Consider the following 18,262-nt stretch of genomic DNA (forward strand, 5'->3'; position numbering starts at 1 on the left):
AAAAACTTAGATTAGACGCAAATACTATCGTTATTCCTTTTTATTTATTTTCTTAAAAGATAGCATATGAATGGTGTAATCCGGACCACATAACTGCAGGATTCAATATCAGCATCTGCAAATTCAATTTCCCAAACTATGTAATCACAAACATTAGTTAAGCACAAAATCTACAATTAGTATCTACTGAAAACGTTAGTTAATAACTACCTAATAAGTCTTCAACATTGAAGAAAGTTATGCCTAAAATAAAGTATCCGTCACCATAGAAGACAAGTTAGAACAAACAGAAATGCGTGGCCAACTCGTAACCAATTATGTGTCCATTAATTTTGTTGCGGAAAATCAACAGTTTAACTTCCCTCGCCTTGCCGACACATCAAAGCATATGTCCAAAACAGATATGTTGATTAAGATAAGTCTGGCCCCACGTCATTTCTAAAAAATTCTTGCATGTTTTTTAAATATATCTATCATGTACTTGAAATTAACTTTTATTTTTATTTTTTTATATTTTAAATATTTATAATTTTGTGAAAGGAGAAACTAAAAATTTCACAAAGTTTTTAAAATAGAAAATAGTATAAAATTTTCTGTTCATCAAAATAAACTAAAAATGAAATCAAAAGCAAATAATCTTGCCATTATTTGCAACCACAATTTCCAGAGATATTTTCCATCTTAAAAATCTTTCTCCCAGCTATAAATTCGGATAACTGCTCCTGCATCAACAGTATCACAAAAACCAAATCATTTGGCATCTCAGTAGAAAAGAACAGTTACTCATCAGCAATGGCTTCCGAGATCCCAGAGAAGAAGGAGGAGCAGCACTCCACAAGCGAGCTGTTCTCTAGCGCCAAGTTGGTGGCAGAGGCGGCGCAGGCCAACTTCAGGGGGGAGGCAGACAAAGTGGACAAGGCAAAAGCTGCCGACGCAGCCGGAGACCTTCTTGACGCCGCCGGGCAGTATGGCAAGCTTGATGATCAGAAGGGCATAGGGCAGTATGTTGACAAAGCTGCTGATTATCTTCACAACTACCAGTCCAAGGAGGCAGCAGCTCCGTCATCGGAGCCTCCTAAAGAAGCTGAAGGAGAAGCACCAAAGTCCGGTGGTGGCGGCGGCGGCCTTGGTGACTTTGCAAAGCTGGCTGGCGGCTTCTTGAAATAGGACTTTCCACTACTAAGCCGCCGCCATGTTGTAATAATAATAACCAAAGATATGTTATTTGTACTTATTTTATCTCGTACACCGAATCAATATACATTTCTGTTATGTGTTGCAGAAGTGTGTGTTGATTCGGTGTACAAAATTGAGTACACAAAATATGTTTATGGTGTAATAAGGGCTGTCACTTTTTTATGTTGTAGAATTCTTAGGGGAAAAAGGAGAGCTTACTTTGTTAACATTTGTAGCAAAATTCCACCATGGCTAAGTTTATGTATGTAATTAAGTGTGTTTTTCTTTGATGATATTGTTAAATCTTGTCCTTTGTTTCTGATAAACGGTTTAGTTTGTGATTTGAGCAGCTAAAACTGATTCACACCAAAAGAAGCCTTTGTATGTATGCATATAATATATGTACAAATTCAGAACAAATGATGAATATATAGAGAAGTGAAAGATGTATAATATGTGTTTGTATTGACATGACATGACATATGATTGGTGTTGTTAATTAGAAGCACAAGCATGTTTTTGGAAGCTCCCCTGTGGTCTTAATTGTAATGGCCTTCTCCTCTACTTTGCGTACTTCTTTGGCTCTTCTTTCTTCTGCCTCTTTTCTTGCTTCCCATGCGATTTCTTTTATGTACTTCACCCTCTCTTCGTATTTCTTCAACGCTTTCTCCTCTTTTTGCTTATCTTTGCTTTGCTGGAATGTTCAACATGTGCTAATATAATGAGTATTCCATGAATGTCATAACATCGTTAAGCCGAGAGGCGAAAACAAACCTTATGCTTATCCAGCTTGTGTTTTGCTTTTTGTTTCTTTCGATTTTCCCAGGAATTTATTGTCTCCGTTAACTTCTCATACCTGAAAAGTCATCTCAATATTGTTAAATGATGGTTCTTTGATACAAGAATTTGATTATGATCCAATTTTGAGGAGGACCTACCTATCTCTGATCTTTTGGAGCTGCTTTATCTTCCATTCATCTGCTTTTGTATCTCTAATGCTTTGCTTCTTAGAAAGAGAAGGAAGTGGTGGCGGAGGAGGAGGAGGAGGAGGAGGTGGTGGCGGCCTTAAAGGCTCAGGCTCAGGCTCAGAAGTCTTCAATGTTGGAGGCCTTCTTGGTTCTTCTTGGATCTGATCACCAAGGTTGCTACTCTTTTTCGCCGGTGGTGGTGGCGGCGGAGGGGTGAAAACCTTTTGATGTGGCTCGCTTATCTTGTCACCTTGATCACTCTTGGATCTAAACGAACCTACAGATACACGGTTTGCGAATCGAGGCACCTTGAAACTAGTTTTCACAGAAAAAAAAGGTGTAACTTGTTGCTCAAGTTATGTTGAGTTGGTGAATAAATACTTATTTACCTGACAATGTTTTGGATGCAGGATGAGGAAGCGAAATTGGAGATTTTGCACCATCCACCTTGCTTTTACTCCTTGTCAGCGAGATCTCGCGGGGCGTAGTCCTTCTCCTTTCCTGAGGGATTTCTGAGAACTCTTGTGAGTTGATTGCAAATGCAGCAGCTGCTACTGCTGTCACATGCTCAATTGACTCATAATCATGACTCATTTTCCTTGAAAATTGTCTCTGCAACCAACTTGGTCCCTTTTTCTTCTCTGTGGAAATTTGTCACCGTAGTTTCTCAAATGTTAATCAACTAACTAGCCTTATTTAAGCATCAACCTATAGAGATAACAAAGGATGCAGGGGAGGGAAAGAGAAAAAAGAGTTACATCACCTTTAAAGGATTGAGTCTTTGGTATTTTGTGATCCCTGGTGCTACTCAAATCAGCTTTGTTCTCCTCCTCTGTACCAGTAAATATCTCTCTAACACAAAGTGTTAAGTATAAACAATATTTGTGGAATGAAAAACTACTTTTCTATATATGCACAGCCTTCATAAGTGGATTATGTTTTCTTCTTGGCATATGGTAGCAGCATGGTAACTAAATTAAGGATCCATTCATGTATTGTCCCTTAATTAAACCAAATGTGTGAGTGCTATGAAAATTTTCATGCATGATATGATATGATATATATACAAGTTACCATTGAAGAAGGATTAAGGATTAATTAAGTACTAATTACATACCAACCTTATTTTATTCAGTACGGTGTCCATTCTTGGTGGAGAATGTTGTTGTTCTTGCTTCCCTTTTTAATGAGGAATGCTTTCTTATCCAATGGCAAAATGTTGGTACTTATTTGGATGAATAAAGAGAAGAACCCTTTTTGCTATGATTTATTGGGCAAGCAAGGTCAATAATATACTTTGCATGTGTGTGTATGCTTCAATTTTGAGTGCCTTGTGGATTAAGATAGGTATTCTTTTGTTCTTTGGACACCAAATCATTAAGCATAGGACCTTATATTACTTGATCTTGATCCATATATATATATTTATCTAATGAAAAAGTCTCCTCAAATTGAATATTGTAGTAAAAGAATAGATGCCAGATTTTCCACTTCAAGTTACTTGTAGCACTTTGCATATATTTTTCAGCTATTCTTTTTAGCCTGAGGAAGATTCCAAAGGGAATAAGCCATCTTGGTTTCAACAATTTATTGAGGATCTATGATCTAGTTGCGGCTAGAAAGTGTTGCAGACCTTTTCTTCAGTTATATATTTATTTATTTATAAATAAAATAATAATTAGATAATGAAAGCTAAGGAGGCAACATCCATGCATGGGAACGATGCATTAGAGCATTAATTAAATAAATAAAAGGAAATTAATAAGGTTTTAAGTTTGCATTTGCTAAGTTTTGGGATATAATAGTGGCATCTACACATTAAGCACGGTTAGGAATAAGGGAATCGCTTAGATAAAGATGTCAAAAACGTATTTTTTTAAAGATGTTTTTTTATAAGTAAATTTAACACATATAATCGATTAAACTGTATTATTTTTATTAAAATTAGACCCGACAAATTAGTTTAGCCGAAAAACTAATAAATTAAATTTTGAACTGATTTAAACTAATATTTTTTTATATAAAAAATGACTACAATATTCTTATTATAAAAATAACTAAAATATCTCTATTATATATATTAATTTTAAATCTCTATTATATTAATTAATTATTTAATTAAAAAATATTTAAATAAATATACATAAACATATAATAGCTTAATTTTAATGTGTATAAGATATTTCTGTTTTTTTTATTAGTTGTTGAACAAATATGATTAATATTTTACCTAATAAGTCTTATAGTGACACTATGGTAATTAATGAGATTTGTGTCAGTTGTGATAAGTTAAACTCGATTGTTAAAACTGATGTAAATAATTTATAAAAGCTTACACGGGACATGATGAAAATCCATGAAGTTATTTTGACCTTATATAAAGTCATAAAACAGAGGCCATTTCAAACTTATTATAAAAGAAATTTGCAATAACTTTAGTGGCGGTAGAAACTAATTGAACCAATGAAGCAGTGGTGTAGTACTAAGATATAAGACAAGTGCACATGAATCATGAATCAAAAGAAGCAGTTTTAATTTGTTTTTGTCAGCATGTTAATGTATGTGGGTGATGTTTGCGTATTGTGAATGGAACCAACCGTACAATAAAAATAAACAAATAATAAGAATCATATGATAGGATAAAAGCAACAACATACTATAGTCATTAATTCAAGTACCTGCAGGTCCAAACTATACATTATATTAAATCTAAAGAAAGAAAAGAAAAATTAAAAAATGTTGTTGGCTAGTGATGAGGTGCATGGCATGAAGAGAATGATGAACCCCATTGTTACATTGACCTCAGCCATAAATAGAAAAGGTCCTATAGTATTTGGGTAACCTCCATATTAATGAAATTCATGGGGTCCTCCTGAAAAGTGTTAAATCCATACCCTAGTCTCCTTTGCCTCCAACCATATATAGTACTATTACCATTTCCATGCTTGTTTTCAGATTCAGCCTCTTCTTTCCTTTTAAGTTGCTCCATAATGAGACAGAAACACCAAAAACAAGCATGGAAATGGGAAATTCATTGCCCTTACTAAAGAGCAAGACTAAATAATATAAAAAGTTACATATAAATAATGAACTCTATAACATTGAACAACTTTGGTAACAAATGAAAGAAAAAGAAATCAAGATTAAATAGACTAAGACTAAGAATTGAGGAAATAGTAGTCAAACTAAGATCATGTAATTCTGAGGAGCCAAAGATTGTCTCTTTCAGCATCCCAAGGTAGCTCCCTCTCTCTAGCTAGTAGCTAGCCATAACTGCTCTTCATCAATTCTTGCTTGCATCGTAGTTATTCCAAGTTCCAACACTTGAAGAAGAAGAAGCTAGTGTATATATATGGAGAGAGTAATGATGCCAATAAGAACCATAAAAATCAGACATATATAGCAAGAAAAGGAGTGAATACAGAACAATGTGAAGAAGAAAAAGCTAAGCAAATGGGGTTTTGCCTAACACAGGGAAAGGTGGTGCATGAAAATGAGATCATATATTGAAGTAGGTAGCTAGTAGTAGTAATGTATATATATATCTTACTATATTGATGAGCTTAGGTGGCTCGAGAAAATGTGAACAATACATATATAATCAATTGTGAAGTGGGTTTGGTCCAGAAGGGACTCGTCTCTTCTCAGAACCATATATAAAAGGGTCAAGCCCATTATGTGGAGGGAAGCTTTGTTGTTGTTTTCTTTGAAGCTCCATGCACAAAGAACGTGACTTTCTTGAAAAAGAATCACAATAGCTTGATGGGCGGTGGAAAAGGTTGTTTCTTGATGAAGTTATGGGAGGTGGTGATGATGATGGAACAAGAGGGGTAGTGCTTTGAAGCCTACAGTTTGCTGAGGAGACAAATAAGAAGAGAAAGATGATAGTATGCAACTTGAAGAAGCAGTTGGAAGTGAAAATGATGCCTAGATCAGAAGAAGAAGAAGAAGAAAGAGACCTCTTCATGATGATGATGATGATGATGATGATGTTGCTCTGTATCTCTTGTATGAGTATAGACTTAAGAGAGTAAATGGTAAATGGAGAAAATTGGAGAGTGATGATGTGAATAAGAGAGAAAGAAAAAGAATATTAAATGCAATGGGGAGGAGCAAGAGACACATGAAGTGATATAAATTGTTTGAGTGTGACAAAGCTAATAAGGGACCTCTCTTCTCGGCTCAATATTAATTAATTAATTAATTCATTGTGTGTGTCAGCAATATGTGACCCATACAATACATCTCGAATCAAATTCAGTCACGAACTTTATATGTTTATGTAAATTATATAGCTCTTTGCTAGTAATATTAATATCCCATCATGCGTAAATTGTAATACGGTTTCACTTTTGCATTTCAAAAATTTAGTTTATTTCAAGGTTCTAAGTTTAGGAAGCTTTCTTATAAAAAAGGACTTAAGCGGTGTATTTTATAGTATATCTTTTAGAAAGATATAGTAATACAACGACTTGGTTCCCTCAAGAGAGAAAAAAAAAAATGCTGAAAGATATATTATAAAAGTCAACCATTCAATCAACTATTAATATAAAATACATATAAAAAATAAATTAAACACTAATATAATAATTAATTTTATAGTTAATTTTTAATTCTAAATCATACTATATATATATATATATATACTAAAAATCAATCATTAGATTAACTATTTGTGTAAATTTATATTAAAATATATATATATATATATATATATATATATATATATATATAAATTAAACACTATATAATATACAAATATATAGAAGTTGTTTTTTAATAATGTGCATATAGCATTTTTTTTATAAATATTTAAGCAAATTTAATGAGTAAATGTCTTTTCTAGTTTCTAACTATTTGTCCGATGAACTTTTCACTTCCTAAGAAATCTAAACATCCAAATCAGTCATCTACTTTGATATATGTACGTTTCAGTCCCTATCTACTTTGAGTAAATGCCATTTTCGGTCCCTAACCAGCGATTGAAATATACATATATCAAAGTAGATAGGGACCGATTTGGATGTTTAGATTTCTTAGGAGATGAGAAGTCCATCGGACAAATGGTTAAGGATCGGAAATGGTATTTACTCTTAATTTAATTGGACATATTTGTTATATTTATAGAGTTCAAAAAATATTTATTTAAAAATTTAATTATACAATCTACAAAAAAAAAATATTTAAAAGATATCTATATATTTTAAAATTTAACAGAATAGTACAATTTGATGTATCGACAATATTAAATCTCAGTAAAATAGTATAATTTGATATATAATTATTATATATTTGTGTATAAATATATATTATATATAATTTAATTTTTTTAATGTGTAATACATGCAATAAATAGTTAAGTACTAAATTTTTGGCAAGATGTCACAATTTATTTTTGTATTACTTTTTTACTAAATTGGTAGAAGAGAAAGGTACTACATAAAATGATAAAAATCTTAAAAAATATCTTTCATTTTATTTGGTTGAAAAACTCTTATGATATTGCTTGTACGTGGCACCTTTTTTCATAGTTTTGACATGAAGAATATGCCATTGAACGATGCTTTCGGAAAAATAAAGTATCTTATCTCCTACCAAAATCATCAATGATGCAGTCATCAACATAATCACAATCATTAAATTCATAAAATGAATTAATCCATTGAATGAAAACAATGCATGTTCATAATCCAAAGCAAACACACAAAAGAAAAGAAAAAACAAATAAAAATGATTCACCACACAACACTCTCTCTCATCATCTTCCCGTTCCTAATCCTAATATCGAATTCTGACCCGACCCGATCCGCCCCAACCCTAACCGCCACGCCCACCACACTCTCCAACTCCGTCGACAACATCACCGTCCGCTGGTCCGGCGTTCCTACCCCCTCCGACCTCGACTGGCTCGGCATCTACTCCCCTCCCACCGCCGCCCACGACAACTTCATTGGCTACCAATTCCTCTCTGATTCGCCTTCATGGCAATCCGGCGAGGGTTCCCTCACCTTCCCCCTCGTCGACCTCCGATCCAACTACTCCTTCCGGATCTTCCGGTGGACCAGGGAAGAGATCAACCCGAAGCACCAGGACCACGACCACAACCCGCTACCGCAGACGAAGCACATGATGGCGTTCTCCGGCGAGGTTGGATTCCGGGCGGGTCGTGGACCGATGCAGATCCATTTGTCGTTCGCCGATGAGGTCGATGCGATGAGGGTTATGTATGTGACTAAGGAGCCGAGGGAGACTTACGTTAAGTACGGTGAGAGCGAGGGGAAGTTGGAGCGCGTGGCGGTTGCGCGCGTGAGGAGGTACGAGAGGGAGCACATGTGCCACGCGCCGGCGAACACCAGTGTTGGCTGGAGGGACCCTGGCTACATCCACGATGCTCTCATGATTGGTTTGAAGAAAGGGGTCAAATACCATTACAAGGTTTTTATTTTTAAATTTTCCACTTTTCTGATTTCTGTTAAATTTGAGAATTTAATTAATTTTGCTGCAATTGATCGATATTTTATTTATAGATACGTAGTTTAAGAGATGAGTTATAATGGTGCATAATGGTAGTGTTTGAGGTTTATGAGTTGAATTATTGCGTTTGATTTATTACGAATATTGGTTTTAGCTCTCTACTATTCTATTCTTTCCATTACTAACAAGAACGTTTAGTTTTGGAAATGGATATAAATGGGTAATAACAATGCTGATTAATCCCGCACTTTAGAGGAGTTTCTCCAATAGCAATTGATTATCACAAATTCGGGGAGCATTACATTATTATGATGATAATTTCTATCCATTATTAACCAATAGGGTAATTATCATAGTCGGTAGTGGGTATTTATGCAGCACTTTCATGAATTTGCACTGTCTTTTGGAGACAAATCCTTATAGTATGTGGCAGGCAGAACCTCATTATTAAATACATCATGGTATTTTCTCTGTATCAGGTTGGAAATGATGAGGGAGGTTGGAGTGCAACTCATAGCTTTGTGTCAAGGAATAGTGATTCAGATGAAACGATAGCTTTCCTCTTTGGAGACATGGGAACGGCTACTTCATATCGTACATTTATACGAACGCAAGATGAAAGCATATCAACCATGAAGTGGATCCAACGCGATATTGAAGCGCTAGGCGACAAGCCTGCCTTTGTCTCACACATTGGGGACATTAGTTATGCAAGAGGTTATGCGTGGTTGTGGGATCATTTCTTCACTCAGATTGAACCTGTTGCTAGCAAATTGGCATACCATGTTTGCATTGGCAATCATGAGTATGACTGGCCTTTACAGCCGTGGAAACCTGATTGGGCCACTTATGGAACAGATGGAGGTGGTGAGTGCGGGGTACCCTACAGTTTGCGGTTCAATATGCCTGGAAACTCCTCGGAACTAACAGGAACGGCTAGCCCTGCAACTCAGAATCTCTATTATTCATTTGATATGGGGGTAGTACATTTTGTATATATCTCCACAGAGACAAATTTCCTTCCTGGGAGCAAACAATATAGCTTCTTAAAGCGTGATCTGGAATCTGTTGACAGAAAGAAGACCCCTTTCGTAATTGTCCAGGGGCACCGACCCATGTACACAACAAGCAATGAAATTAGGGATGCAGGATTAAGAGGAAAGATGCTCGAGCACTTAGAGCCACTGCTTGTGAATAACAATGTGACCCTTGCTCTCTGGGGTCATGTTCATAGATACGAGAGATTTTGTCCGCTGAGTAACTTCACTTGTAGCACCAGTGTGCATCGGAAAGAAGGGAACAAAGGAGCATTTACCATTCACATCGTGATCGGCATGGCAGGGCAAGATTGGCAACCCATATGGGAACCTAGACCAGACCATCCTAATGACCCAATCTTTCCTCAGCCGGCACGATCTCTATACCGTGGTGGGGAGTTTGGATACACTAGACTACTAGCTACAAAAGAAAAGCTTGTACTTTCTTACGTCGGAAATCATGATGGCGAGGTGCATGACACAGTGGAAATTCTGGCATCTGGTGAAGTTTTCAGTGGTCATGAGGATAAGGATAAGGATGCAGCTATTGGTGGTGTTAAAAGTGAGATTGTGAAATCGCCACTGTCGTGGTATGTCGAGGGAGGAAGCGTATTGGTGCTTGGGGCCTTTATGGGTTACATCGTTGGCTTTGTTTCACATGCCAAGAAGAAGCCTGGTGCCAGGAGTAACTGGAGTCCCTTGAAGACTGAGGAAAGTTGAACCATATTTTAGTGTTGTGTTTTCCACTTTTTAGATGAAACATGAAGGTTTGGAATTGTGAGATGATACCTTTTCGATGCTATTCGTTTGATTATACACGTAAGCTTGTACATATGTAATTTTACTGCAGTGTGCCATTTAAGGCAACCTTTGGTGGATTGTGTTTGTATTATATTCAAAATGAGTTAGATGAATAATGATGCCAATGAAAAATAAAGGGATTTTGTGTCTGCCCTTCTTTGGGTCGAATCGATTCTCAAGTGAAACCATTGTTTTTTACCCTTTTTTTTTTTCACTTTTCAAAGTTTTTCTTTGTTATTTTATTTATTAATTTTGTTTCTTGGGTGCACAAAAAGTGGCGACATCTGAAAGGTGGTAGTTTTACAAACCCCAAATGGTGAGGGTACTTCAACCACAACGGCATCCATGTTCATGAATGGAGGAGGAATGAATACAGAAAATTTTGGAAGTTGAAAATTTATTCTTCAAATTGGCTAGCTTAGTATTTACAGAGTACTCTCAGATCATTGATTAACTGACATGATATCCATGAATTCCAACAGTTTCAGAAGGAATGTCCAACTTGCATATTCGGACAATAAGCTATGTAGAATCATATGTGGACAAGGAAATGCTAAAACACCCAAATTGGTAAATAGTTGAGGCTGAAACCCAGAAATATCTGAGGGATCATTTGGTAATTAACTGGTTCAAAGCAGGGACATGATGCCTCATAATCTTGAAGGAGAAGGACCAATCAAACCAACTATTGTCACAAAAGTAGTAGGGAATTAGGGATAACGACAAAGCTCATATTTTGGCTCGTTTTCAACATGAAGTAAGCACTGTCTTCAAACTCCAAGATATTAAAATAAAGATAAGAAGACAAACACACTTCCTCTTTCACTTAATGAAAGCCTTGTAGTCATTGCAGCTATGGCAGCTCTACCCTTCTCAACAATCTGCAGGCATTCCAATTCATCTTTACACTCCAATTCCAAATCAAGCTTCACTGGTTTCAGTCAAAGAAACAATATTGGCCACTTGTTTCTCATCAGGAAGTGCAGTTCCAGAAGGGTAGTAAGAAAATTATGTGTGAAGAATGTTGCCAGTGATAAAAAGCAGGAACAGAATGAACCACTCACTGAACAAGGTTGCTTCCTGCCTGCTGTCATTTTCTCATGCTTTTTCGCTTGCTTTACTTCTTCGGTTGAGCTCTTTTCATTCCGAATACAATATTCGGAAAATGCAGAATTCATATTATCTTTTCCCCTATCAATTTGCATTGAATAGTGATCAAATTTTTCAAATGATATAGTATTTTGATGGTACAAATGTTGAAACCTCTTGTTAGATGTTGGCATTAGGTGTTTGTTCATTCAGATTTTATGTTTCTATGAACTAAAACTTTTCAATTTATAATACTGGGCTACAACATTGTTTGTTATTTTATGCATATATGACTAAAGTGCTAACTCATTCATGCTTAACACTTGCAGAAACTTTAGATAAATTTGTGCCAGATTCTGCATCTATTGCTGCAAGCATTAAGTATCATGCCGAGTTCACCCCGTCTTTCTCTCCGGAGAAGTTTCAGCTAAGTAAAGCATTCTATGCGACTGCAGAGAGTGTCCGTGATTCCCTCATCATAAACTGGAATGCAACGTATGAATATTATGAGAGGATGAATGTTAAGCAAGCTTACTATATGTCCATGGAGTATCTACAGGTTTATATTGAATTTTCACTGTTGAGGCAGATTCATTTTTCAGCAAAGATGTTTAACCAACTTTTTTTAAGCTATTATAATTGTGCAGGGTAGGGCATTGCTAAATGCAATTGGAAATTTACAACTTTCAGGCCCTTATTCTGAGGCTCTAAGAAAGCTGGGACACAATTTAGAGAATGTGGCTAATCAGGTCTAAAAATCTTTTTTCTCTCCATAGCTGTGATGTTTTGTTTCGCATTAGAAAGTCCAAGTGATTTGAGTCTTATCAGTTTAGCTTTTCTGGTAGCATTAAGAGTAATTTGACAAGGATTAATGCTTCATTGTGCCCATTTCACAAAATTGTTGCATGTCATTCTGATGATTTCAGATGTTATTATCCAATATACTTTCAATTGCTATCTATAAGCATGGCCTTCTCAAGACAATAAGAACAGTTTCATATAGAAATTTATAAGTCAAAATATATTCTTGTATGGAAATTTATTCACAAAAAAAAAAAAAAAAAAAACAAGTAATTACTAAACCACGTAAAGGCCTTTAGCTTTGCATTTTTATGGAGCTACTGCCTACTGTCAGTATTCAGTAATTTGTTGGGCTTTATTATAGAGTAAATTGATGTATAATCCAATCCACAGGAGCCAGATGCTGCCCTTGGGAACGGAGGATTAGGCCGCCTTGCTTCTTGCTTTTTGGACTCCTTGGCAACATTGAATTACCCTGCATGGGGTTATGGGCTAAGATACAAGTATGGTTTGTTCAAACAACTTATAACAAAGGATGGTCAAGAGGAAGTTGCTGAAAGCTGGCTCGAGGTATTTACATATATGCGTCAATTCATAGGTGATTCATTTATCATATTTGTGTAAGAAAAATGCATTCACAGTTCTTGAATTCTTTTATCAATATAATAAGGGATATATGCAGTGCAGGACTATTAGTTTCTGTAAGTCACAAGTTCTAATGTAGAAAGTATCTATTTACAGATGGGAAATCCCTGGGAAATTCCTAGAAACGATGTTTCTTATCCGGTTAAATTCTATGGAGAAATTACTTCAGGGCCAGATGGAAGAAAAGAATGGATTGGAGGAGAAAATATCATGGCAGTTGCTTATGATGTTCCAATACCAGGATACAAAACTAGAACCACTATAAACTTGAGGTTGTGGTCCACTAAAGTTTCACCTGAAGAGTTCGATTTGCGAGCTTACAATGCTGGGGATCATGACAAAGCATATACTGCTCTGAAGAATGCAGAGAAGGTCTCTGGAAGCTTTTATTCTGTTCAGAATTTATAATCTTGCAATTCATCTATGCTTAGTGAATATCCTCCTGTGAAATTCAAAGTTGCATTCTGAAAGTTCTATCTGTCCACAAGTTAACTGAGAAGTGCAGCACATAGATATAAGGAAAATCATATTTGCTTGTTTTGAATTGCTCTTGCATCTCAAACTCATGTACAATTCATCCGAAAAGTTTCGTTTCATCTATATACAGCAAGTTAAATGAACTGTCTGCATAAATAACTAGTGAGCTTTTGTGCTATATTGCATTCAGATCTGCTATGTATTATACCCTGGGGACGAATCGATTGAAGGGAAGACTCTACGATTGAAGCAACAGTATACCTTATGCTCGGCCTCTCTCCAGGATATTATTGCTCGTTTCGAAAAGAGATCAGGAAAGGCCATTGATTGGGATACTTTCCCGGATAAAGTGGTGGTCCAAATGAATGATACTCACCCAACACTCTGCATTCCAGAGTTGATTAGAATATTGATGGATGTAAGATATAAGCTGATACTAAATATCCGAATTGACTACTATTTGATCTTATTTTTTTTTGTTTTGATGGCTCTTATGTTAGAACCGTTGCTTACACAAATCACACAGTTCTACCTGAGGCACTAGAGAAATGGAGTTTGAAACTTCTGCAGGATTTGCTTCCTCGACACGTGGAGATAATAAGAAAAACTGATGAAGTGGTAATGTCTTAGAACTTATGGTAATTTTTTATCATGTTATATACTTATATAGTTCTTTGCTCTTGTGCCTACACACATGTCATTTCATAATTCTTTACGAAATCTATGTCTAATGTTATGCAATTATACGTTTTTAACCAGTTCATACATGAAATTATATCTGAGTATGGGATGAATGACCTTGACTTGTTGGATCAAAAGCTCAGAAAGATGAGAATACTGGAGAACATTGAGTTGCCTAACTCAGTGGTTGAGCTGATTAATAGCTCAATAGAGATTCCTGATACTGATCCTATAGAGGAAAGAGATGTTATTGATACTGATATAAAGGCAACAGAAGAGAAGGAAGAAGAAGCAGAAGCCAAAGAAGTGGAAGAAGACGAAGACGAAGTAGGGAAAGAAGAACCGGAAGAAGATGATGGCGAAGAAGAGCCATCTGTGGAAGAGGATACCGAAAAGAAAACAACATGGACATTCAAAGTTGATTCAAAACAGCCAAAAATGGTTCGCATGGCTAATCTATGCGTTGTAGGTGGTTTTTCTGTGAATGGAGTAGCTGAGATTCACAGTGAGATTGTAAAACAGGAAGTTTTCAATGATTTCTACGAGGTAACAATATAAACAGAGTTTTCTCTCTGTGTTTGTCAACAATTACAATCACCATGTTTCTTTATTATTTACTTTTTGTGCAGATGTGGCCTGAAAAGTTCCAGAATAAAACAAATGGGGTGACCCCAAGAAGATGGATCCGCTTTTGCAATCCTGATCTTAGTAAAATCATAACCAAGTGGATTGGAACAGAGGACTGGGTCACAGATATTGAGAAATTGGCTATACTTCGCAAGGTAAATTAACTTAGCTAAGTGTTATGAATAATGTATGTTAATGAATGTAAGTAAATGCGTGACTAGTATTCATAACATCATGGTGACAACAAAGCATTATAGATGGGTGATTCATTGATCAGATGTCACTAGTCAATTTGAATAACAGTATTTTCTTATGCATGAATGTTTTAACAGTTTGCAGATAATGAGGATTTACAATCAGAATGGATGGAATCAAAGAGAAGGAACAAGATTAAGGTTGCATCATTTATCAAGGAAAGAACTGGTTATGATGTTAGTTCAAATGCAATGTTTGATGTACAGGTTGGTTTTCTGCCACCAACCACTTTGTTTCTTTCTTGTCCTGTTTTGGAATGTTTATCTTCACCTTTTTATGGTAACAGATGTTGAATCTAAAACAAGTTGAGTGTAATTCAGAGATTTGTATGTATTGAATGAAATCCTACTTGGACTATTGACGCGGCCATTAGAATTCCAACAGAATGTCTAGTTTCACACTTCAATTCATGGATTTTCAGGTGAAGCGCATTCATGAATACAAACGGCAGTTACTGAATATCTTGGGAATCGTTTATCGCTACAAAAAGATGAAAGAAATGAGTGATGAGGAAAGGAAACAAAGTTTTGTTCCACGAGTTTGTATTTTCGGAGGGAAAGCATTTGCAACATATGTTCAAGCCAAGAGAATTGTAAAATTCATCACAGATGTAGGAGCCACAATCAATCATGATCCAGAGATTGGAGACCTATTAAAGGTATATGTAAATATGTACTGTTCATTACATAGTCCTTCCCAAGTAAATGCTAAAATAACAATCAAGAACTAACATTATTAAATCTTGGAGCTTTTCTTAATGTTTAGGTTGTATTTGTTCCTGATTACAATGTCAGTGTGGCCGAAATGCTAATTCCTGGCAGCGAGTTGTCGCAGCACATCAGGTAATAAATAACAAACTTTTCAATTGAAATTACATGATACCTTATTGTTATCATCATTCTGTGTGTGTTTCTTGTTTAGCACGGCTGGTATGGAGGCCAGTGGAACAAGCAACATGAAGTTTGCAATGAATGGATGCTTACTTATTGGAACTCTTGATGGGGCTAATGTTGAAATAAGGGAAGAAGTTGGAGAAGATAACTTCTTCCTCTTTGGCGCGCGTGCTCACGAAATCTCTACGCTGCGAAAAGAAAGAGCAGAGGGAAAGGTAAGCATCATCATACTCTGCCAATCTGCTATGCTATGCATTATTAGTTTCTGATAATCACAATCCTCTTGCACACTATATGCAGTTTGTAGCAGATCCACGTTTTGAAGAAGTAAAGGCATATGTAAGGAGTGGTGTTTTTGGAAGCTACAACTATGAAGAATTGATTGGGTCCTTGGAAGGGAATGAAGGGTATGGTCGTGCTGATTACTTCCTTGTTGGAAAGGACTTCCCTAGCTACTTGGACTGCCAAGACGCCATCGACATAGCATATCGAGATCAAAAGGTTAGTTAAGACTGATATATATAACATTTTTTCATCTAGTTAATGTAATTGTGTGAATTTACTTTGATGTTATATTATGCAGAGGTGGACAAGAATGTCAATCTTGAACACAGCCGGTTCATACAAATTCAGCAGTGACCGGACTATTCATCAATATGCCAGAGACATTTGGAGAATTCAACCACTTTTCCTGCCTTGAAAAGTTTCATGTGCCTAATTGTTTCTTCCTTCTGGGTTATTTTTGGTTTCTGTTGCTCTCAAACTGTTTATAATTAGGGTGAATTTTGATGCAAAATAATGGTTATTACTTTTGTAATTAACAATTTTTAGAAAAGATTACACGAGGTGAAGACTTGTACAGTTATCTTTCTGTAAAGTTGAAAATTGAAAATCGTTAGATGATTATTTAGTCAAATTTGTTAAATCATCTACGGTTCTCAAGTATCAATTTCATATAAAAATAACTATATGTAAGTTTCTACTAGATTACATAGGGATTTTTTATTACACTTTGTAAATTTAGTCATGTAAACAAAACTTTATAATAAGTTATAACTTGGACAAGGTATAATTTATTAAAAGCACCATCAAAACTAAGACCCTAACTTGTATCAGTATGATCTATAGCTAAATAGTTCAGCAAAAGAAAAGATACACACATACATGATGACTTATATCTGTAACTGTAATGCAATTTGCAAAGACCTACTTCTTTTAATAGCAAACGGTTCCAAATGTCATTTTCATATAGGCCTTCCACAAAGGGAACATGGCGTGGTTGTTGAAGATTCTTGGCCTTTGTCTCCACTATATTTGTAAGTGTAATCATTCTATTTTACTAGTAACACACAAGAGAAATAATTCATAATGGAAATTATCATTTTTTTTTTTAAAAAATCTAGGTTCAGTATTTTCATCCACGAAATTTATATGCTTTCGGAAATAAGGTGACCCACCTGGATTATCTTCATGCTGCAACATTAGTGGAACGCTTTCTTATTTCTTTTCCTTTTTCTTTGCATATTGTTGAAGGTGTTGCAAGTGTGAGTAGCTGCACTTTCTGTGAGAGAAAACCAGAGAGAAAGGCACAATTGCAAAATACCTAATAGCATAAAATGGTGAATCACACTTTACAGGTGAGTTGCAAATACATATATATACAACACCTACACTACACCTTAGCTGCATTAGATCAGCACCCTTCTAACAAACTAGTAACCAATTTGCTGAGGTGTCATCTAATATAATTATCAACATGACTAACTGATCAGGCACATATCAGCTCCTAACTTAAATTACTCTAACTATTTATTATCAAACTTAGAGGTTAAGTGACACCCTCCCTTAAGTTAGGAGCGTATATGTTCAGCATGCCTAGTTTATCTCGGAGCCTACTAAACACGGTTGGTGCAAGTGCTTTGGTAAGCAAATCAGCCACTTGCTCATAGGTTGAGATGGGTAGCAAATGAATGAGTCCCTCTTGAACTTTATTCCTCACCACATGACAATCCACCTCTATGTGTTTCGTCCTCTCATGGAACACAGGGTTAGATGCTATGTATATTGCTGACTGACTATCACAGAAGATGTTGATAGCCTTGGTAAGAGGGATATGCAGATCCTTCAAGATGTAACTAATCCATTGTGCCTCTCTAGTCGCACTCGCTAATGCTCGATACTCTGCCTCGGAGGATGATGAAGCCACTGTCAATTGCTTTTTACTCTTCCATGTTATGAGTGAGTTTCCCAGGTAGAAACAATAGGCTGAAATTGATTTCCTAGTGTCTGGGCATGCTGCCCAGTCCGAATCTGAGAACCCAGTCAGATTGAAATCTGG

The 18,262-nt window shown here is 35.9% G+C and overlaps 4 protein-coding genes across 5 annotated transcripts; 3 read left to right on the forward strand and 1 right to left on the reverse strand.

Annotated features, from left to right (window-relative positions):
* Window positions 1-735: 735 nt before the first annotated feature.
* Window positions 736-3,402, reverse strand: LOC112734136 (uncharacterized). Of its 2 annotated transcripts, none has more exons than XM_025783349.3 (6): window positions 3,266-3,402; window positions 2,908-2,996; window positions 2,534-2,785; window positions 2,115-2,421; window positions 1,951-2,032; window positions 736-1,870 (listed from the first exon to the last, which is right to left on the reverse strand). In XM_025783349.3, the coding sequence occupies exons 1-6, from the start codon at window positions 3,289-3,291 to the stop codon at window positions 1,676-1,678; spliced, it is 951 nt and encodes a 316-aa protein (XP_025639134.1). In that variant the 5' UTR covers window positions 3,292-3,402; the 3' UTR covers window positions 736-1,675. The 2 variants fall into 2 exon arrangements, with proteins under 2 accessions (XP_025639134.1, XP_025639135.1); XM_025783350.3 differs by having other exon boundaries at window positions 2,908-2,976; window positions 3,266-3,396.
* LOC112734137 (nodulin-related protein 1) lies at window positions 793-1,626 on the forward strand. The gene has a single exon (XM_025783351.3). The coding sequence runs from the start codon at window positions 793-795 to the stop codon at window positions 1,165-1,167; it is 375 nt and encodes a 124-aa protein (XP_025639136.1). The 3' UTR covers window positions 1,168-1,626.
* Window positions 3,403-7,609: 4,207 nt separating the features above from the next.
* Window positions 7,610-10,641, forward strand: LOC112734138 (probable inactive purple acid phosphatase 9). The gene is made up of 2 exons (XM_025783353.3): window positions 7,610-8,579; window positions 9,098-10,641. Exons 1-2 carry the CDS (start codon window positions 7,824-7,826, stop codon window positions 10,373-10,375), a joined length of 2,034 nt encoding a protein of 677 aa, XP_025639138.1. The 5' UTR covers window positions 7,610-7,823; the 3' UTR covers window positions 10,376-10,641.
* Window positions 10,642-11,006: 365 nt separating this feature from the next.
* Window positions 11,007-17,085, forward strand: LOC112734140 (alpha-1,4 glucan phosphorylase L-2 isozyme, chloroplastic/amyloplastic). Its single transcript, XM_029291785.2, has 15 exons — window positions 11,007-11,528; window positions 11,875-12,104; window positions 12,193-12,294; window positions 12,740-12,916; window positions 13,088-13,363; window positions 13,659-13,896; window positions 13,944-14,086; window positions 14,228-14,695; window positions 14,779-14,931; window positions 15,109-15,237; window positions 15,453-15,689; window positions 15,797-15,873; window positions 15,953-16,139; window positions 16,225-16,425; window positions 16,508-17,085. The coding sequence occupies exons 1-15, from the start codon at window positions 11,312-11,314 to the stop codon at window positions 16,622-16,624; spliced, it is 2,952 nt and encodes a 983-aa protein (XP_029147618.1). The 5' UTR covers window positions 11,007-11,311; the 3' UTR covers window positions 16,625-17,085.
* Window positions 17,086-18,262: the final 1,177 nt, after the last annotated feature.

The sequence above is a fragment of the Arachis hypogaea genome, chromosome 3, assembly GCF_003086295.3.
Source record: "Arachis hypogaea cultivar Tifrunner chromosome 3, arahy.Tifrunner.gnm2.J5K5, whole genome shotgun sequence".
In the NCBI taxonomy this organism is placed as follows: Eukaryota; Viridiplantae; Streptophyta; class Magnoliopsida; order Fabales; family Fabaceae; genus Arachis; species Arachis hypogaea.